The sequence below is a fragment of the Oncorhynchus masou genome, chromosome 13 (genome assembly GCF_036934945.1).
Source record: "Oncorhynchus masou masou isolate Uvic2021 chromosome 13, UVic_Omas_1.1, whole genome shotgun sequence".
In the NCBI taxonomy this organism is placed as follows: domain Eukaryota; kingdom Metazoa; phylum Chordata; class Actinopteri; order Salmoniformes; family Salmonidae; genus Oncorhynchus; species Oncorhynchus masou.
The window spans coordinates 71352747-71374819 of NC_088224.1; the positions used below are offsets into that span (position 1 = coordinate 71352747).

At 42.9% G+C, this 22073-nt stretch overlaps 1 protein-coding gene and 1 long non-coding RNA gene across 8 annotated transcripts; one reads left to right on the forward strand and one right to left on the reverse strand.

Moving 5' to 3' along the window:
- Positions 1–2066: 2066 nt before the first annotated feature.
- LOC135552991 (protein NPAT-like) lies at positions 2067–12929 on the reverse strand. 2 transcript variants are annotated; one of them, XM_064984995.1, is made up of 15 exons: positions 12764–12929; positions 12426–12544; positions 12237–12297; positions 12054–12132; positions 11904–11944; positions 10971–11177; positions 10723–10798; positions 8355–8457; positions 8171–8262; positions 7958–8039; positions 7737–7833; positions 7465–7584; positions 6075–7346; positions 2948–4242; positions 2067–2757 (listed from the first exon to the last, which is right to left on the reverse strand). In XM_064984995.1, the coding sequence occupies exons 1-15, from the start codon at positions 12798–12800 to the stop codon at positions 2677–2679; spliced, it is 3762 nt and encodes a 1253-aa protein (XP_064841067.1). In that variant the 5' UTR covers positions 12801–12929; the 3' UTR covers positions 2067–2676. The 2 variants fall into 2 exon arrangements, with proteins under 2 accessions (XP_064841067.1, XP_064841066.1); XM_064984994.1 differs by having other exon boundaries at positions 8355–8469.
- Positions 12930–12998: 69 nt separating this feature from the next.
- Positions 12999–21606, forward strand: LOC135552993 (uncharacterized). 6 transcript variants are annotated; one of them, XR_010457535.1, is made up of 9 exons: positions 12999–13286; positions 14186–14394; positions 14614–15094; positions 15421–15883; positions 17238–17355; positions 17446–17984; positions 19032–20822; positions 20933–21062; positions 21240–21606. It is a non-coding gene; the product is annotated as an uncharacterized LOC135552993 (long non-coding RNA). The 6 variants fall into 6 exon arrangements; XR_010457536.1 differs by having other exon boundaries at positions 17446–17641; positions 17827–17984; positions 19032–21062; XR_010457537.1 differs by having other exon boundaries at positions 17446–17542; positions 17827–17984; positions 19032–21062.
- Positions 21607–22073: the final 467 nt, after the last annotated feature.

The following is a 22073-nucleotide window of genomic DNA, read 5'->3' on the forward strand; positions in this document are numbered from 1 at the left end:
TTGGTAAATACAGGAAATTTCCACGACAGAGCGTGGGGCCTAGGATCCAGCCTTGGGGTACTCCCTTGGTGACAGTGGCTGAGACAGCAGACGTTCTGACTTTATACACTGCACTCTTTGAGAGAGGTAGTTAGCAAATCAGGCCAAAGCCAGAGACACCAATGCTCCTTAGCCGATCCACAAGAATGGTATACCGTATCAAAAGCTTTGGCCAAGTCAATAAAAATAGCTAGACAACATTTCTTAGAATCAAGGGCAATGGTGACATCATTTAGGACCCCCTAAGGTTGCAGTGACCTTGTCACAGCACAACTGATTGGCTTAAACACATTAAGAAGGAAATAAATTCCACAAATTAACTTAACAAGGCACACCTGTTAATTGAAATGCATTCCAGGTGTCTACCTCATGAAACTGGTTGAGAGAATGCCAAGAGTGTGCCAAGCTGTCATCAAGGCAAAGGGTGGCTACTTAGAAGAATCTCAAATATAAAATATTTCATAGTTTTGATGTCTTCACTATTATTCTACAATGTAGAAAATAGTAAAAAATAAAGAAAAACCCTTGAATGAGATGTGTCCAAACTTTTGACTGGTACTGTTGCTGTCTGGACCAAAAGAGCATGGTATGGCTTTCCCGTGGGACAAAGACTCCCATTGTTAGGTCGGAGACCTGAGAAACTCGTCATTTTATACAGATCTCTAGTTTCAGCCAATTGTGAATTGGAAAGGAAAGTTGGCGGGTGCACAGTTAAAGGTGCTGCATGGTCAATCTGACGTCTGCATTGGCCGTGCAACATTAATAGGGATAGGGCTCCTGCAGAAGTCAGACTTCCTGCAGAAGTCAGGGCATTCATACTTTAGGTGTTGAGCGGAGCAGTGCAGAGCTATTGGGAAGGAAGTGAGTTTGTGTTTATACAGGATCACCCTTCCCCACCTACAATCAACCAATCATGTCAATGTGGAGCTATAAGGAGCCCTCCGCTATAGGGAGCCTTTTGCATTGTTACAAAATTTTGGAGGCGCACAGTGATGCACCTCCCAAATTACTGACGTGGGAAACTGAGGGCCCGGAATAGGCTAGTTGTGTTGCAAATTCGCTAGTGGCAGCTCAAGTCAAGACCAGTAGAAAGGGAGGGAGGTTGAGAGATTAATTTTCATCAGGATATTTTCTCCTGTTTTTATTGGTTGACTTTGGGCCTATGTGTTTTACTTAGTTGATGATGAAGTTATTAGCTTACTGCTGCATTGGCCTATAGGCTATTTGTGAGTTCTATGTGCTCATTTATTTAGCCGCCAATGGGTTGCAGTGTATCAATGTGTCCATATGGCAGAGGCTGGTGCTCTTGCCTTAGAATTCAACTAACTTTTAGATTTGTATCCTTTTACTTAAGATTTGTATTATTCACCACGTTTTTGAGAAACTAAAACGTTATTATTGAATTGAAACTTACTCAAAAATGCGCATATAAAAATAATCATAACTGGCATGCAGATCGGTAGAATAATGGGTGGATAAATTGTCAGTTTTATTTTGAAACTGGCTATGGTCTTTAAAACACCCATTTAAAAAATAGTGAATGCACCAGCGTGTACACACATTGGTCCTGTGTAAAAACTTGCCCGCCTAAGGAATCCAAGGCCCAACCAACTGACTCGTTCTTGTGCTGGCCCTGTTCCACCTCTTTCTTTTTTACAATGACGGCCTACTATGTCCAAACCCTACTGACTCTGGGCCAATTGTGCACCGCCCCATGGGACTCCCAATCAGGGACGGTTGTGATACAGCCTGGAATCAAACCAGGGTCTGTAGTGATGCCACTAGCACTGAGATGCAGTACCTTAGAAGAATCTCTACTGGCACAGCAGTCTATCACTGTGATGATATAGGCCTATTATATAGTAGTAATTAACTCAAGTGAATAAAATGGTGCAATATTAATTTGGTTATAGTGAATTTCACAGATTGGGTTATCAGACTGTGTTCTGATAGTGATATTTTGCTTTGGACTGAAAACCGGTCAGTTTTTACCTGCACAGAAACAATATTAAATGAAACTAGATTTTTCTAAAACAAATTTAATTTAAAATCACTAGTAAAGAAAACATCTGCACAAATGTATTTTACACACACCACGCAGCCCAATTCTGATATTCTTTCCCACTAATTGGTCTTTTTGACCAATCTTTTTCACAGCTGATCTGGTCAAAATACCAATTAGTGAAATAAAGATCAGAATTGTGCTGCCTGTCTAACCACAGCCATAGTGTGTTGGGTGGATCATTTAAAGTTTAGACACAGTGAAATATTGAAAAAGGGTTGAATTCTTGAAATTATTAATACAAGATTGGGAAACCATTCTTAACATTACAGTCCTTGAATGGAACCAAAGTGCTCTCAATCTAGCATTTCTGCAATAATGTCTATACAGTATATACATTACATGTATAATTAGTTGTTACGCCAAAGGATGTAGGACAAACCCTACAAGCAGGCATACCAACGAAGAAAAAATAATAGCTGAGGACATGCTCCACGAGACCACAGGTGCCTAACACCTATGATTTAACCATAGGCACTGTGACAGTAAATTATGGCTTGTTCAATTCCTGGAGAGTAGGTAAGTAGTGTTTGGGAGATTCTCATCCTATTGTCCAACTTCTATAACTCAACCCATCACTCATCATAATGCAGTGAAGACAGGAACTTATCCACATCCAAGTCATCGGGGAAGGAATCCATTAGTTTCTGCTGTTTCTGTGGGGTACACATCATAAAGAGATGCAGTGGTTTTAATGTGCTTTCTCATTATACAAGCAAAGAAGGAAACTGAGTTCACATTTAATGCAGGAGATTATGCCAAATATCTACGACTGGGTTGATGCAATCACATTCAATTATGAACCTCAGAAGAGATTAAGATACACAGATTGAATAGAAAATTCACCTTTGCTTTCTTCTTACTGCCAGATGAACTTGAGATATCTTTCTTTGCTGGCGGGCTGGCCAGGGGCTCAGGCTGCTTGCGCTTCTTGCTCTTGAAGGCTACAGGGGTCACTGCTCCAGCCCCCTCCTGGCGCAAGCTGTCTTTCAGTGGGGAGCCTGTCCTGGCAATGGCGGCTCGGGATAGGATCATCAGTGTGTGAGCCGCCATGTTGATGCTGTTTTCACTCCCTGCTTCGCTGGCTGGGCTGCAGGAGGGAAGGTCTGGGGTGGTGGGAGGGACCAGGTGCCTGGGGGTGCCCTCTCCGTTTCTGTCTAGCTTCTGACGTGCAGGAGTCCTGGGGCAGTATAGAGACTCCTGGAGACGGCCAGGGGTCCGAGGAAGAGGCAGCTCCAGACAGCCAATGCCAGGCTTCTTAGGAGGGGTGGAGGGAGGGTTTAGACCCTGGATGTTGTGGAGCATTTCAGCTGCCTGCTTGGTCAGTGGGCTGGTCTTGGAGGGGAATTTGTTGGAGCAAGCCTGGGGGACAGGGGTTTGGGGGGCCGGGCTGAATGCTCTTGGTGCTGGTGTGGGCTGCTGCTCTCGCCTTCCCCCCTCCAGCTCATTCTCCTTATTGGCAGTGACATGAGGGGGATCCTGAGAAGATGTCCTTTTCTCTGTCCGCCCCTCCCGCTCCTTGGCAGGAGATTTCTCAGTAGGCTCTTGTCTATATGCGTCTTTCTCTTTCCTGCTCCCTGATCTCAGTCTGTGATCAGATGAAGAGGACCTGGAGCTCTGGGCATCCTTAGGTCCTGCTCCACCATCATCCTTCTTGTCTGCTGATTGAGATCGCTTCCTGGACTCTGACTGTGAAGCATCAGTCCTACTGCTACCAGCACTCTGAGATCTACTGGTACTTGCACTTTGACTAGCATTTTGATCTGCGTCCCTCTTTGAAGGGGTCTTTTTCGCAGCTTCTTTCTGCTTTTGGACAGTGGAGGATTTCTCCGTCTCTGTTCCGGTCCATAATGTCTGAGTGTTGTCTGTACATCTTACAGTCTCTATTCTCCTTTTTGGCCTACTGCTCCCCAAGATAGCAGAGGCAGATTTAGGTATCTCTTTCTCCACCTGTTGGACAGGCGATACAGCAGTAGCTGTAGCTTTGGAGGTGGAAGTTTCACCAGCAGACCCATCAAAGCAAAGCATCCTCCTATGGCTGGGGCTCGAGCCAACTGCTACCTTCTGCTGCCCTGTGCTTTCAGAGGATTGCGGGTGGACCTGCTTTGTATCTATATTCGATCCAGAAGCTCCCGTTTTTCCTGAAATGCACAAGCAAGCAACAACATTTGTGAATACATTACAGGATAACAGTAAACATACAATGACATGGAGGACTGAACACCATTCCTTAGAGTCTAGATCCTGGGAGGATATAACTGGTTAGACATTTCCCACCAGCAAAACAGCATGGCAAATTAAGTGAGTGATGACTATTGGGGTCATTCAACTGTAAATGTATGCCAAAAAAAACATTGATTTCAAAGTTTAACAAACCATACAACTTCATGCACAAAGTCTACTTTTAACAATTTACACAGAAAATGTTAATAAATTAAGTGTACTGCAAGAACTGTGCAGATGCAAAGTTTGGTAACAGAATTTCGGTAAAACATCCCTTTTTTTTTTTTTAAAGTCTACTTTCCCCCAAAATGTTTAAATATATGCTCTGAATTAAGAATTCAATGATGTCTGCAGAAAGAATGTGGTGTCAGTTATTGACTCTCTTTTGGTTATTGAACTGCAGTAAGTGAAGTGGATTTACACACGGTAATGGAATTGAGGTAACGGAATTTCATAATGGATCCCTGATCTGTACTACACAGAAATGCATAATTATGGATATGAATATCATTCTATTCCGGGTGGTGTATCCTAAATAGGTACACATTGCATACTTGGGTATTATTCTACAAACTGGCTATAATTTTAATGAGCTCTGCCCCCAAACAAGACCAAATTTGGTTGGTCAGGACCGGACCAAATTTGAACCAATCATAAATGTCTATGTTTCACAAGCTTGGACATCAAAGTACTGCTCAGTACAGTATATTAGTGTACTCAACTCTAGGGTACTGTATTCTACTTTTCCTAATTGTACTGAACTCTACATTACTGAACTATATACTATTCTCTACTGAACTGTGCTGTTCAATCTTGTGAACCAAAGTGTGGTTTGTGACTTACTATGATTTCCCATTGTAGCCAATTGAATAACAGAAATTCCATTGACGATTTTTCAGAAATTCACATTTTAACAAAAGTGATAACAGTAAAAGCACCATAACTAATTCATAGGTCTGCCTTTTCTTGTTACTTCTGAACTTTCATTATTTTCCCTCAAGAGGGAGAGAAATTAGAAAATATATTAAAGATGCTAGTTTTTGGTAACGGAACTTCAAGGCACATGGCAATGTTTCTTAAACTTACAGAAGGCAGAACAATTTCTCCAAAACAACATACAAAAGTGTTGATATAAGTCTTGTTTTGATGTATTTCTAATACCTTAGAAAACAAACTAGAATAGGTCTTATAAGACTCCTTTTCTATATGTTTGACCAGAAATCAAAGCCTTAGCTTATTCCTAATTTTTAGGATGGTAAATGGCCAGAAAAGGTATGCGTCGTAATACAAAATGTGACTCTTCGCATTCATTTGTCACCCAATTTGACATACAATATGTAACTTTTTAGGCGACCCAACCAAATTCACATAAAAATGTGTTATAGATCTGTCACTTATTGAAAGCAAGTCTAACAAGCAATATATCTGTTTTAAGTGCACTATTTCTATGCTTCCCGTTCTTAGATGACTCGGCAACTGACGACCAGTCTGTAAGCCAGAAAAGAGTCCACTCTGCCATGCGGATCAACCGAAGGTCAAATGGCTGACGTTCAAAAGAGACAAAGTTTCATTTTGGCATCTTTTATTTTCGGTTTTGTACACCAGCTTCAAAAAGCTGAATACACAATATTTTTGGTTAAGGAAAATATATTTCAAACTGAAATTAGGTGAACTATTAGAATTTTAGCAACCAGGAAATGGTGAGTGATTTTTGAATAGTGCATCTTTAAGTATTTATATGCAGTCTTACCAGGGGAATAGCAGGGTGGAGTGGCCAGAGTATATGAGGTAGGGGGTACAGTCTGTACCTGTGGGGCGCCACTGGGTAATATCACCTTGTTGGACTGGGGGTCTGTAGCTGTTGTGTCTGTCACTAAGATGTAGCTGTTGGTGGATGTGGCTGAATCAAAGGGCAGCTGAATGTAGTAGCCAGGCTGTGTCAACGCAGATGACGTCCCTGCCAATGCTGCCACATCCCCTGCTTTCCCACTAAGAGGATTGGTCTCTGCTGGCAGGAGGACTTCTGTCCTCTGTAAGCTGCTCACCGCCTGCACAGTCTCCTCCTGAGCCATTGGGGCTCCACTGAGGGCCGGGGCCTTAGTAGGTGACTTGGTGGGAGAGGAGAGGAAGATGGTGGGGATCCTGTCCCCAGTGATGCTGGACACAGCCTGGTTCAGGGCAGAGTCACTGGAAGGCTCCTCCTGCTCATCGCTGATTATGATCTTCAGGGCAACAATCTTACTGGGGTCTACTTCCTTGCCTGTAGGGTTGGGGTTTGGGATGAAGGTTGGGGCAGCAGGAGTTGTTGTAACTGTTGAGGGGACAGCCATAGAGTGTATGGTATGTGGTAGAGGTTGTGAAATTCCTACACTGCTGGGAGGGGTAATATTCCTATGAGGCAGGTTAGAGGCCTGTATGGGAGCCTTGTTTGACTGATCCAGCATTGGCATGGAATTGGACAGGGAAGGTGAGGAGTTAAGAAGTGAAGCTTGGTTATCCACCACTTGTCTACCATCAGCCCCCACTGTGTTCTCATTGCCTAATATGTCTTTCACAGCAGAGACCGTCCTGGTTTCAGATGAAGGTGTGTTGCATGCTGACGCCGGACGAATTGTTCCACTCTCCTGTCTGACTGGCTCAAAGACATCTGGCGGAGCTATACTGTCAAGGGGGGTATTGAGAGGTTCGTCTATATCCACGCCTGATACATCCGGATTAAAGATGGAGCCTGAGTCAACCCTATCAGAGTCCTTAGCGGCAGAAGAAGCAGCGGCGGCGGCAAGTTGATCAATACGTGCTGAGGGTCGAGTTGCAATATCTCCCCTTCTCACCCCTTTGCTACTGGGTCCAGGAGTTGTTGAGCTAGCTCCCCTTCTCAACCCTCTGCTACTGGATCCATGAGTTGCCTTTGAAGTGCTTGAAACAGGAGGTGCAGATTTCCTTGTTTTCTTACTCTTGGGCTCTTGACTGGACTTTGTTACTCTATTTTCTTGTCCACATGTCGAGTTTTCAGGCCCAGTGCCTGAGAAATTAAAGAGAAATCCCACTGTCAGAAAGAGATTGCTGATGAAGCATCAATAATGTTTAGTATATGATTCCAACAGGCATTATTTAAAAGGTCATGAGGATTTTGTCCATACCTGGGTCTCCAGTCTCAGAAGAGGCATCAATACATCTAGTCTCAGTCTCACCATTCTCTGTGGTGGTATTGCTCACGTTCCCAGCTCCTTGTTCAGTATCCTCACTGGTTTTGCTTTTGCCTTAATGCAAAGAATCAAGAGATTTAGTGGAATAATTACATTTTATAAAACCTTAGTCAAACAATCACCAGACCCACTTCATGCATTGTCAGGAGCAACAAAATCCTGCACATGATCTAGATTAAATCATCAGCAAAGATTAAAATGTTTACCGTAATCAAAGAGGTCAAAAAGAGCCTGGAAGGCTGGGTCGGACTCTGTCTGCTCCAAGATGTCTTGTATAACATCATTAGACATATGAATCTCCCCCTTCACAGAGTAAAATGTCAGTAGAAAGCACAAATCCACACTCTATGCACTAAAGACGGACAATGTTCTGCAAGTTCGAATGGAGAAATGGGGTTATAGCAAGTCTGTCAGAACATGACATTACCTGCAGGCCCAGAATTTCATCTATTGACTGGTCAGGCTCCATGGTGCTGCATGATGCCTTTAAAGCCTGAGGACTGACATCACTACAAGTAGAGAGTAAGAAACACATGCACAAGTAAGAAATAATATCTACTCTACCCAACAGCCAAATGTAATACGTAATGAAGTCGGTACTGTTCAAATGTTACTCAAGAATATCTACTTTTATTACTACCTTGCTAGAATTTTGTTGATGTTTTCAGCAAGCTTCTCTTGTAAGGACTTGTCATTTAGAATCCTCTCTCTTGCATTTTGTATCAACATTTGCTGCAAAAACACAATTTAATGATAAATTCACATCAGTCAACTGGGTTTAACAGTGTTTCAAATGCAGAGTATTAACTTTGTTTTGTACTCACAGGGAAATTCTCTGTGACTGCCTCTTCACTCTGGAGCTCTGCTGTCAGGCTACTGGCCACCATGTTGGCTCTTCCAGTCCCAGCGGAGCCCCCACCTCTCCTCCTGGGGGAGTCACTGGGAAGATTACTCTTTTATCATAACTCAATCTACTAGGGATATGCATATTTCCATTTCAAGACAATTCGATACGCATCTAGATACATGGGCTCCAATATGTTACAAGAACGCTACATTTTTAGTTTGAAACGAGTCGGTGCGATTCTGTTTGAACATAGCAAAATTAGCTATGACACAGCCAACGACTATATAGCACAACTTTAGAATTTCACTCCCATCTCAAAATAAAATCTATTGTAAGCCCCATTCAGCAGATACAGCCAGATAACAGTTGCGTACCAGTAGCTTACTAAAACAGCATTTTCAACAGCGCATAGATAACAATAACCTAGCAAATGACATAGGTTGCCACAACTAATAAAGTCTAATATCATGCAAGCCATTGTGGTATTTTAATGCTGAAGGTGCCACACAGATATGGAAGTTCAAGAACAGGCCGCCTACCTCGCGTTGGTCAGTGCGCAGTTCGACTGGGCTACTGATATTGAATGGTGTTGTTCGGCATGCAAAATTAATTACAGTTACAGTACCTTCAGAAAGTATTCATAACCTTGACTTATTCCACATTTTCAGAATGGATTCAGAATTCAGAATGGATTAAAGAGATTGTCTCTCTCACCCATCTACACATAATACCCCATAATGACAAAGTGAAAACATATTTTTTTAGAAATCTTTGCAAATTTATTGAAAATTATATACAGAAATATAGGTATTCATACCCCTTTGCTATGACACTCCAAATTGAGCTTAGAGGTGCATCCAAGTCCACTTGTGGCCAATTCAATTATTTGGACATGATTTATAAAAACACACCTGCATATATAAGGTCCCACAGTTGACAGTGCATGTCAGAGCAGCAACTATACCATGAAGTCCAAGGAACTGTCTGTAGATCTGAGATATTATTTTGATGGGAAGGGTATGAAACCATTTCTAGAGAGTTGCAAGTTTCCAAGAGCACATCATTGGGAAATGGAACTACCCAGACTGTTTAGAGCTGGCCGTCCGACTAACTAAGCAAGCGGGCAAGAAAGACCTTGGTCAGGGAGGTGAACAAGAACCCAACTCTGACAGTTCTTTGGCTGAGAAGGGAGAACCTGCCAGAAACACTCTCTACAGCACTTCACCAATCTGTGCTTTATGGGAGTGGCTAGACCAAAGCCACTCCTGAGAAAAAGGCACATGACAGCACGCCCGGAGTTTGCAAAAAGGCACATGAAAGAGCATAAGGCAAAAGATTGTGTGATCTGATGAGACAAAACTTAAACTCTTTGGCCTGAACACAAAGCGAAATGTCTGGAGAAAACCAGGCACAGCTCATCACCATCCCACCATACCAGTATGCTATGGGGATGCTTTTCAGCAACAGGGACTGGGAGACTGGTAAGGTTAGAGGGAACAATGAATGGAGCCAAATACATGAAAATCCTTGATGAGAACCAGCTTCAAAGTGCAAACGACAGACGGGGCGAAGATTTACATTCCAACAGGACAATGTCATCATGCATACAGCCAAAGCAACACTGGAATGGCTACAGAACAAGAATGTTTAAGTTCTTGGGTGGCCCAGCCAAAGCCCAGACATGAATTGCATTGAAAACCTGTGGAAAGACTTGAAGATTGCTGTTCAGCACCATCTAATTTAACAGAGCTTGAGAAAATCTACAAGGAAGAATGGGAGAAGAATCCCCAAATCCAGATGGGCAAAGCTGATACAGACCTGCCCAAGACGACTCAAAGTTGTAATTGCCACCAAAGGTGCTTCTACAAACTATTGACTCAAGGGTGTGAATACTTAGGTAAATTATATATTTCTGTATTTCATTTTCACAAAATGTACAAAAATGTCCCATTTTTCTCTCTCCACTTGGTCATTATGGTGTGTTGCCTGAAAAAAAATTCCATTAGTAACTACAAAATGTGGAATAAGTCAAGTGGTACGACTACTTACTTTCTGAAGGCACATGCAGTTCGATACTGAAGCAGAGGACGCATCAGTTATCACCAAAGATGAGAGGTAGAAAAATAACGTAATATGAGCAAAACATATTAGTGAAGCGCCGATTTAATTGATTTTCTGACCGATGCATGCTACATTTGGGGTCCACAGTCCGATGCACATGTATCTTTAAACATTTTAAAATTGGGAAAAATGCATACAGTTGAATTGGTACATCCCTACAATCTACACATGGGTAAGAAGAACTTACAAAAAAGTAAACAAATAGATGAGAATGACTATCTTACCATTTCCGACGCCCTGGGGATAATGGTCCTGTGGTTAACCGGTTGTCTGGAACCGTTATTTGCAAAGGTGACTCCCCTGTAATAAAAAGCAAGTGTCAATTATTCAATGAAGCTTTGACATTCTTTCCTATAAGTTGGTATTAATGTTCATAATGATGACAGCAATTGTCAGTTAAAATGAGATGTGATAGACACCTACGGTAACAACCTTCCCCAGTACACTGCTGCTCATTGATGAGTTTACTTACGGTTCACATTAATGAGCGGACGTCCTCCATCTTGGATCTGGGGCTGTGTGCCGCAGATTGGGGAGGGTCTGGTCTGCTGGGAGCTGTAGCAGACTGGGTTGGCGATGCCCTGGGCCGACGATGACAGAAACCCAGAGCTGGGGGACTGCGTTGATGGCAAGGCTCTCTGTCGCCCCCTCATGTTCACGATCCCATTACGTGTGCGGACTGCAGAGGAAATAGGTTTATGAATCACATCATACAGCAGGTTTCCCTAATAGACAGCCTGTGGGTGAATTTATTTCATGTCAAATCGCTTTGACATAAAATATTGTAAAATCACCTGGAAATTAGTATTCCTACGCATAAACAGAGAGGAATATGTGATAGTATACCAATGTAATAAAGGTTTAAAATGATTATGTTTTATCAAATACTCTGTTTGGGATTCTTGCAGTCAATTTGCAGTGTTCAAAACAACTTGCGTTTTGTGTGATGTAATCTTTATAGTTATGCTGTCATATAGCCAGCAGTCTGCCTACTGTTTAGACAATGTTTACAATGATGATGAAAAAATTCCATTAAATTACTATTAACTGCTGATTTGTGAACAAATGGCAGCGTCACAAGCGACTGAGCAGCAACTGAAAGGAGATAGGCTAGTAGATCCTGCATGCACAGAAGTCTCTTGCAACAGCAAGTCTGAATCCAGAAAATTCGGAACCACAGCCACTCTAAATGATTTATTACTATATTCCAGGTAGGCCCCTCGCCCAAAGGGAAAAAAAACTGCCCATGGATGAATGTAATTAGGGACGCCCGTCATACTGCCATGGAGTTCAACACTCTGCCTGACAGCATGAGACACAACAAAGAGGCAATGAAATCCAAGTTCAGAGGTAGTACTAAAACCATAACCATTTAATGTGCAAGAATATTTAATAAAGCACTTACGTCTTTGATTCTGGATAATAGCTGGGGAGTTTTGCATAGACCTAATGAAAGAAATAAGTACAATTGAAAATGTCAGAAAGTGACACCATCAAACAGCAATCTGTTGGCAAGTTTTTCTTTGTCATTTTATAGATAAAAATAGGTCCTTACTTGATTTGATTGAGTGTGAAATCAAGCTTTTTCCACAAAGATGTCATCATGACAGGTATCTGAGTCTCTTCAATTGTCTCTAAGGAGAAATAGCAGGGAAGTGTGACAACCAAGAATAAAATACAAACGTGAAAGTACTGTACTCATTTATTGAAAGTGGTAGTGGTCAGAGGTTATGCTTACCTTTAGCTTTGACAGCAACATACTCATTCAAAATAGTTGTCAGGTTTTTCCCAAAGAGGGACTGCAATGGGAGTACACATGAATTAGCTACCTAGCTAAGTAACGTTAATCCACTAACGAACTCACTAACTATATAGTCATTACAGTGAAGAGTTGAGCACAGCTATATACAGTATAAAAGAAACTTACAAACACACAAGCAGGAATAGTTGCATCATCTGAGCTGTGTTCTGCGTACTCCTTCAAATTGGGGCTTTCACGAATGAATGCCTGGCTTGTAGAACACAGTCCCTCTTGTTGCATGTATCCTGTAAAATAAAAAGTGTAGAAGAGTAGCAGAATTGGAGGCTTAGCTTTCCACAGTAAGAGGACAGCGAGTTGGCTTGCCATAGTGCAGCCCTGGACGCAATATCACCAGCAGGATATTGCAGATAGTATTCTAACGTTAGCTAGCTTACTGCCACTTCCACATAGCTAGGTAGCGTTAGGTTAGCAAGCAATACAAACAGGACCCAGTTCAGACTTACCTAAAACGAGCCGCGCTATGTCAGACGGAAGCAACATGGCTGCAATGTCGAATTATTGCAACAATTACAAGTTTCATTATCTGTAAAAATACATTAATCACAAATAAAGCAAGTAACGTTACATTTGGTCAAAACATCCAGGGTGCAACATCCTATGATTCGTGAAAAGGCGGGGAACTCGAGCACACGTAACCCGGAATTTCCATCATATTTGGAAGATGTGCATTATGGGAAATTGTGTTTCAATGGGGAGTGTCCACTTTCAGTTTTTAGCTCATTTCAAGTTACTTCCACGACGTTACATATAGAAGCTGATATCCGTTTTGTCATTGAAGTTTGTTTTGATGATTGTTATTACTAGTGGTGGCTTTTGCATCTGTGCACAAAACATTATGTTCTTGTATACAGAAAGAAAGCTTCAGACAACTCCTCCGGTCTCCTGACACAGTGAAGGAGCTGCATCACATTCTGGAACCAGAGCATCTGAAGGCTCCAAGCAGCTCACCTGGGAGGCAGTCCTCAGGTAGCATGTCTTCCTACACAGTTTATTACCCAGATGGGTTCTTAATTCTGAACTATTCATGGTACTGTTGGAGAGAGGGGAATGCAGAACGTGTTATTGTTAGACATCAGGTATCCTATGGAAAGGAGGAGGGCCACAGTCTGTTGGGTTGTAATTTGAAATACTTGCTACACCAGAAGTTAATAGTTATCTCTAGGAAGAATGTATATGGTGGGGTCAATTTATTTATTTATAACAAGGCAAGTCAGTTAAGAACAAATTCTTATTTTCAATGACGGCCTAGGAACAGTGGGTTAACTGCCTGTTCAGGGGCAGAATGACAGATTTGTACCTTGTCAGGTCCGGGGTTTTGAACTTGCAACCTTCCGGTCACTAGTCCAACGCTCTAACCACTAGGCTACCCTGTCGCCCCAAGGTTGTGTGAACCAGGGGCTTGGAATGTTATTGAGTAAGGGAAATGTTATTGAGTATGGTTGCGGTCACTGATAAGGTATGATGACAATAACACACACCCTAGTCAACTCCATTACTGCAAAAGGTGACCTGTAACATGCAAGGGAGTTGCCACAGTCATTTTTCAGTAGTTTTGCGCCTCAGAGACTAAGTGTAAGTGGTCTAACGTATAAACCTACTGAACTGAACTCTTAGCAATTGAGTCGACAGCAGTAGAGGCTGGTGGGAGGAGCTATTCGAGGATGGGATCATTGTAATGGCTGGAATGGAATATATGGAACATAGTCAAACATGTGGTTTCCATATGTTTCATAGCCTTCCATTCCAGCCATTACAATGAGCCCATCATCCTATAGCTCCTCCCACCAGCCTCCTCTGGTCAACAGTAAGACCTAACATCAAGAGACTTAATCCATTACACTGTGTGTTATCTGTTCTCTCTCCAGGCAGGAGAGACACTTGCCGGTGGTGGAGCACTAGGTCTGCTGCCATGAACTGCCGTATGAGGGTGTGTCGTCTGGGTGAGGAGCTCCTGCCCTCTGTGCTCTATGTATGGAAACAGATGAGGCCCAGCAGCACTCTCAAAGAGGAGATAGAGTTTTTCAACCTGCAGCTCTGTGTACATCATCTCAAGGGTCAAAGACACAAGACACAGGTATGGCTGGAATGTTGTGAATAGACTGAAGACTGAAAAAACACCATTGTCTTACGAATCTGTTTAGATGTTAAACAATAAAAACTGTGTAGAACAACAGACAGGTGTGAAGTGTTTTCATCACTGAAACCCTTGATGAAGTAGTATGCCATTTTAGATCATGATTGATACAGCCCATCTGACATATTTTCTTGCCCATGCCACCCATCACTGTTCCAGGAGCCTATGCTGAGGACTGGGCCAAATGGCAGAGTCTACTCTATAACCTCTATGATGCCCTGGTGACTGAGATCAGCCAGATTGGGAGCCGGGAGAAATATGCCACAGGGTTGCGCCACATTGCTGTGAAGGAGAACCTTATTGAGCTAACTGGAGACATCAGATGATAAATCTAAGATTCTTAATTTTCACATCTTGACTTAATTTACCATTTCCAGGCTAAAACCTGAGCTGTGCTGACATAGTTCACCTGTCTTTAAGATGGTTTTGGTATTGTTGGTCTCATCTTCATGTTTTGGGTGTTTGACTGTTTCTTAGCTCTATAGCGAAGATTGTAACCTTCAGATTCTGGATGTGACTCAGGCCCACCTCAGAGCCACCCAGAGAGGAAGTCCCCAGGGCACGCCCAGCAAGTGCAGACACATCGAGCTGGGCTGTGAGGTTCCCCCGAGACCACCTGCAGCCACACCATCATACCATGGTGAGAAAAGACTATCACACCAAGGTTCAGTGCTCATTAACTTGCCAAATATACTTATATTTAGTGCAGTAAAACTCTTCATATAGCCATATCCTCTGTGTTGCCCTACTCAACAATACTATGCTCCTATATAAGCTACAGATGACATTAGTGTTGACCTCTAAGTACCCCTCCATCGTGCCTGGCCAGGAGCTGGTTCCTCTGCTGTCATGTCATATAAAGTCACTTCCTCAACATTTGATTTACTAATTTACTCTTTGCAAACTACAGTGCATTGTGCTTTTAACTCTGAATGACCATTTCAACGTCTGTCTGTCTGTGTGCAGTGTTGCTGATCTGTGTTTGGCCCAGGCCCTTCTCAAGGTCCTGTTCCTAAGCTTGGGCACTGGGTGGGACCATGCAGGGCCGTGGAGGGGGTCGGGCCCCCCAGCATCAAGGAGAACATCATGAGCTGGCTGCTGATGAACGAACAGAGTGAAGAGGCAGAGGAGAGATCAAGACCACACCCCATCATCTGCAGTGGGCAGTTTATCACTGGGCTCATATCTCATTTTTATTCACGCTTAACCGCTCTGCTAGTGTTGTCTAATTGGGATTATTTTGCCTTGATACAATGTTTTATGTCTGTAATTGTTTTAACACATCCCTAATGCAAGTTTGTGTCTTATCTTATTCCTCTTTGCCCAGGGATTTTCCTCACAACCTAATCCGCAGAATCCTTGTGCCTTTGACCCTCAAAGACACCCGAGCTGGCATTATGTTTCTTCTCGGAGCAAAGAAACTTGAGAGGTGAGGGACATGGGATCCTAAAACAGATCAATTTAACCATATTGTTATCAGTAGCTAGGTTTCCATTAATTTGGTGACATATTTTAATGTGAATATTCTCAAATCTGCATAAAAACAATATTCGCATTTTCCCACCAGAGATGTTTCCATCAAATTAACTTGTTGCGGATAAAAGGCTGTGCGTGATGACGAAGTGCATATAAAAATAACTTTTGCGGTTAAATTCCCACATACTGAATAAAAAATACAAGTTCAATTTTCAACTCTACTGATGGTTTTGGCACAACAAATGTTGTGCCATATAGCGAATGTGCCCAGCGAACTACTCGCAGATACAGTGTTGCTAGGCTACTTACATGATGACATTATTATGGATAAGAGCAAGATTCTTTTTATTTGTCAAACGGCAGCCAAGCGTCGATCATCATGTCACTAGAATATGACCCTTGATATTTATTGGAAAGGAGAAATAAACTCACCATTCATTTATTTAATCTGTGGCCTAATAATGCATGATTTCCTGAGTTGTAGTGGGAGGACCACACAACATTTACTCACATGACTCCAAGTTTACTACGATATGATGGTTATTATATCAATACTGGCGCATAAAGGTGTTTCCACTGCCATTTCTCGCATAATTAATTTTACTGACACAAAAACATCCCACCTTGTTTTTACTTGTTGTTAATATTTTTTAGTTTTGTCAACATTTGGAAAGTTTTTACTGACAAATTTGCTATTTCCATCAGGCCAGTCTTTACACTTTCTGTCATGTACTTTACTCGCATAAAAAGTTTTGATGAAAACCTGGTTAGTGTCAAATGTTTTTTGGGCAAGTCAGTATTTAACTTGGCAAGTCAGTTAAGAACAAATTCTTATTTACAATGATGGCCTACCCCGGCCAAACCCGGACGACGTTGGGCCAATTTTGCGCCACCCTATGGGACTTCCAATCACTGCCGGATGTGATGCAGCCAGGATTCGAACCAGGTACTGCTGTGAAGCATTTTCCACTGAGCTGCAGTGTCTTAGCCCACTGTGCCACTCCATAGATTTCATGCTGCCTCCAATCTTTTCCTCTGCTTAAAGTTCTGTGACTCAAGACCAAACTCAAGTGAAAGTGAAAGATGTCCTGAATGAGATTGAGAGCATGTACCTGCAGTTCAGTTTCAACAAGATGCCCTTTGACCCCATGGTGAAAGTGAAGGGAGTGATGGTGTCCTCAGCCATTTCACCAATGGAACACTCTCACCAGCCTTAATGCCATCACAGAGGCTAATGTCTATGAAGTTAAAAAGTTAATATTTACATGTTTAACATGTCTACCATGCATACTCTCTTCCATCCATAGGCTGTTCTTGGAGCTGACACCGGACAGCTTGGAGAAGAGAAAGATGCTTCCTCTGAAATGCCAGCAGACAGCCTTTGAGAACGTCTACCTGAAAGCCTAAGAAGGGATGAGGCTCCAGGTAAACCTGTCTTTCACATGTTACTTTGACAGAATTTTTTATGGCCAGTCCATCTCACTATCCCTCTGCTCTCCCTGGTGTGTGTCACAGAAGAGCAGCTCTCCTGAATACCTGAATGACGAGACATTTAACCGCAAGGCCACGCTGCTGAAGAATGTGTCGGTGGTGCTGTGCTGCAGCCCTGTCTGTGAGAAGCAGTCCCTCTTAGCCCTCTTACAGTCCAACAAGGAGAACAACATAGAGGAGCCGCTCATCAAAGAGCTAAGGGCAAATCATTTGGCTACACGTATTTACAGTCTCATAAATGATTTATTGTATTAATGTTTCTTAAACTGAAAGCACTTTATAGTGTAGGTGGATAACTCAGCCTTTCCACCGTCACTACATACAGTATCGCTGTCTGACCATTATCAGTATGCTATGATATTGACAGACTGAATGTTAACCTGGTTTGTCCCTCACCCCATGTAGATCCTGGGCAGTGAGTCCAGAGTTCTGGGCTACAGAAGTGTGGAGGGGTTTGTTAGCTCTCACCTGGATTACCTGGTGGCAGAGGGGCTGGGCTAGCCTGGCTATACCCTGGAGTCCCTCCCCTACACTCTGCTCAATCACCCCGCTCTCTTCTACAGGTAGTTGCACATGCTTAGTTTGCATTATACTTTAGCCCATAAGTTGTATGTCCATAAAATTACTTTTAGTGAATTTACTGATCTGACAGAATTGGAGTGACGGAAGCCACTCCTCAGTACAAGGAACATGACAGCCCACTTGGAGTTTGCTAAAAGACACCTAAAGGACTCTCAGACCATGAGAAACAAGATTCTAGGTGTCTGGCTAGACTGTAAACTATCCTTCCAGACTCATATCTCCAATCCAAAATTAAATCTAGAATCGGCTTCCTATTTCGCAACAAAGCCTCCTTCCCTCACACCGCCAAACATACCCTTGTAAAACTGACTATCCTATCGATCCTCGACTTCGGCGATGTCATTTACAAAATAGCTTCCAATACTCTACTCAGCAAACTGGATGCAGTCTATCACAGTGCCATTCATTTTGTCACCAAAGCCCCTTATACCACCCACCACTGCAACATGTATGCTCTAGTCAGCTGGCCCTCGCTACATATTCGTCGCCAGACCCACTGGTTCCAGGTCATCTATAAGTCTATGCTAGGTAAAGCTCCGCCTTATCTCAGCTCACTGGTCACAATAACAACACCCACCCGTAGCATGCACTCCAGCAGGTATATCTCACTGGTCATCCCCAAAGCCAACACTTCCTTTGGCCGGCCTTTCCTTCCAGTTCTCTGCTGCCAGTGACTGGAACAAATTGAAAAAAATCGCTGAAGCTGGAGACTTATATTTCCCTCACTAACTTTAAACATCAGCTATCTGAGCAGCTTACCGATCGCTGCAGCTGTACAGTTGTGGCCAAAAGTTTTGAGAATGACGCAAATATAAAGTTTCACAAAGTCTGCTGCCTCAGTTTGTATGATGGCAATTTGCATATACTCCAGAATGTTATAAAGAGTGATCAGATGAATTGCAATTAATTGCAAAGTCCCTCTTTGCCATGCAAATGAACTGAATCCCCCAAAAACATTTCCACTGCATTTCAGCCCTGCCACAAAAGGACCAGCTGACATCCTGTCAATGATTCTCTTGTTAACACAGGTGTGAGTGTTGACGAGGACAAGGCTGTGAGTGTTGACGAGGACAAGGCTGGAGATCACTCTGTCATGCTGATTGAGTTCAAATAACAGATTGGAAGCTTCAAAAAGAGGGTGGTGCTTGGAATCATTGTTCGCCCTCTGTCAACCATGGTTACCTGCAAGGAAACACGTGCCCTCATCATTGCTTTGTACAAAAAGGGCTTCACAGGCAAGGATATTGCTGCCAGTAAGATTGCACCTAAATCAACCATTTATCGGATCATAAAGAACTTCAAGGAGAGCGGTTCAATTGTTGTGAAAAAGGCTTCAGGGCGCCCAAGAAAGTCCAGCAAGCGCCAGGACCGTCTCCTAAAGTTGATTCAGCTGCGGGATCGGGGCACCACCAGTACAGTGCTTGCTCAGGAATGGCAGCAGGTAGGTGTGAGTGCATCTGCACGCACAGTGAGGCAAAGACTTTTGGAGGATGGCCTGGTGTCAAGAAGGGCAGCAAAGAAGCCACTTCTCTCCAGGAAAAGCATCAGGGACAGACTGATATTCTGCAAAGGGTACAGGGATTGGACTGCTGAGGATGGGGGTAAGGTCATTTTCTCTGATGAATCCCCTTTCCAATTGTTTTGGGCATCTGGACAAAAGCTTGTCTGGAGAAGACAAGGTGAGCGTTACCATCAGTCCTGTGTCATGCCAAGAGTAAAGCATCCGGAGACCATTCATGTGTGGAGTTGCTTCTCAGCCAAGGGAGTGGGCTCACTCACAATTTTGCCTAAGAACACAACCATGAATAAAGAATGGTACCAACACATTCTCCGAGAGCAAATTTTCCCAACCATCCAGGAACAGTTTGGTGACGAACAATGCCTTTTCCAGCAAGATGGAACATCTTGCCATAAGGCAAAAGTGATAACTAAGTGGCTCAGGGAACAAAACATCGATATTTTGGGTCCATGGCCAGGAAACTCCCCAGACCTTAATCCCACTGAGAATTTGCGGTCAATCCTCAAGAGGCGGTTGGACAAACAAAAAACCTACAAATTCTGACAAACTCCAAGCATTGATTATGCAAGAATGGGCTGCCATCAGTCAGGAAGTGGCCCAGAAGTTAATTGACAGCATGCCAGGGCGGATTGCAGAGGTCTTGAAAAAGAAGGGTTGGGATTCAATCTTGCAACCTTTCGGTCACCAACGCTCGAACCACTAGGCTACCTGTCGCCCAAATACAGGTGTGCCAAGATTTTAGCATCATACCCAAGAAGACTCGAGGCTGTAATTGCTGCCAAAGGTGCTTCAACAAAGTACTGAGTAAAGGTTCTGAATGCTTATGTAAATGTCACATTTCAGTTTTAGATTTTTTATACATTTGCAAAAATGTTGCTTTGTCATTACAGGGTATTGTGTGTAGATTGATGAGATGAAAACACTAATACGTTTTAGAATAAGGCCATAACGTAACCAAATGAGGAAAAAGTAATGGGGTCTGAATACTTTCCGAATGCACTGTATAAATTAGGATTGGGATCCAGTCCTTTTCACTTCATCCCCTGAATTGGCTGAATTAAAATGGAATTGGCCCAACCCTGGTGCCATGTCTGCCAACCCTTGCAGGGTGCGCTAACTACAACCAGCAGCAGCCAAGTGAACCTGCAGTAGAAGCTGTAAAAGCAGTCAGTATCACTGTTGGACTCCACAGCAAATCTACTGCCTGATTCACAGTAACCTGGCGGACATTGTGGTGGAGCTGTTGATGACCCTGTATGATGGGGCTGCTACTGAGGAGGGCAGAGGGGACCTTGAGGAGGTGCATAGGATAATGTTCATTACACATCACTCCTTACCACTCCACAACCACACTTACTTGTATTCACAACCTTTCATTGTCTGTGATGATATGTTCTATGTTCTCTCTAGGGAACTGGACCCAGCCCCAATCCCACCCTCTTTCAGCTCCAATGTTATCAAAGCCACACTGGACTACTTCAGCAAATGTCACAGTGCCAGCCACTAGTCGTCCCTGGTGGCCATTTTATCCAGGACACTGGTAAAATGCTGTCCTTGTCTCATAATTGTGTTGCAATTGCTGTAGAATGTTATTATAACACAATGGAACAGAATTTGGCTTTACAAAATTGAGTGGTTTCCTGGGCCCAGTTTTAAAAACCCCATTTAATCTGGAAAGGAATCCGGATTCTGTGATCAGCTTGTGTTGTGATTCTAGATCTCCATCCAGAGGATCCTGCTGGCGGTGTGTCAGAAGGCAGCTGAGACGATCAATGCCTACGAGAGGATCCCAGGGCAGTGATTGGGGACATTAGCCTGTGTAGTGTTTTCCTGACTCTCTATGGTCACTAAAAGATCCCATGGAATGTACGAGTAGGGGTGTTAACCCTGGTGTCCTGGCTAAATTCCCAATCTGGTTCTCATACCCTCATGGCCACCTAATCATCCCCTGCTTCCAATTGGCTCATTCATCCCCACTCCTTTCCCATTTAACTATTCCCCAGGTCGTTGCTGTAAATGATGTGTTCTCAGTCAACTTATCTGGTAAAATAAGGGTTAAATCAAATAAAACACAACCACTTTCCAAATGACTTTTGGGCTTTTACTGGTGTATGAAGTTACCATCCCTTGTGTTCCTCTGTATAACCCCTCCCCTTTGACCTGCCCATCATGCCGATAAAGAACCTATATGATGTCGTCATTCCTACGATGGAGATCAAGGTAGAGAATGGGTTTGATCATCTGTGGTTCCCTCACTAATCTATCACCGGACATAAGGTGCAATAGGATGTTTTGCAGCCATTTTGCATAGAATTTGCACTGTAATGTAAGTATACACCATGTCACATGGTATACTTGCCGCCCCTACTCTGCTCTCCACAACACAATCATTACTATACCTACAACAAATATTTACTTAAACATTTCGCTATTCCTCTGATGTACAGTACCAGTCAAATGTTTGGACACACCTACTCATTCAAGGGTTTATTTTTATTTTTACTATTTTCTACATTGTAGAATAATAGTGAAGACATCAAAACTATGAAAT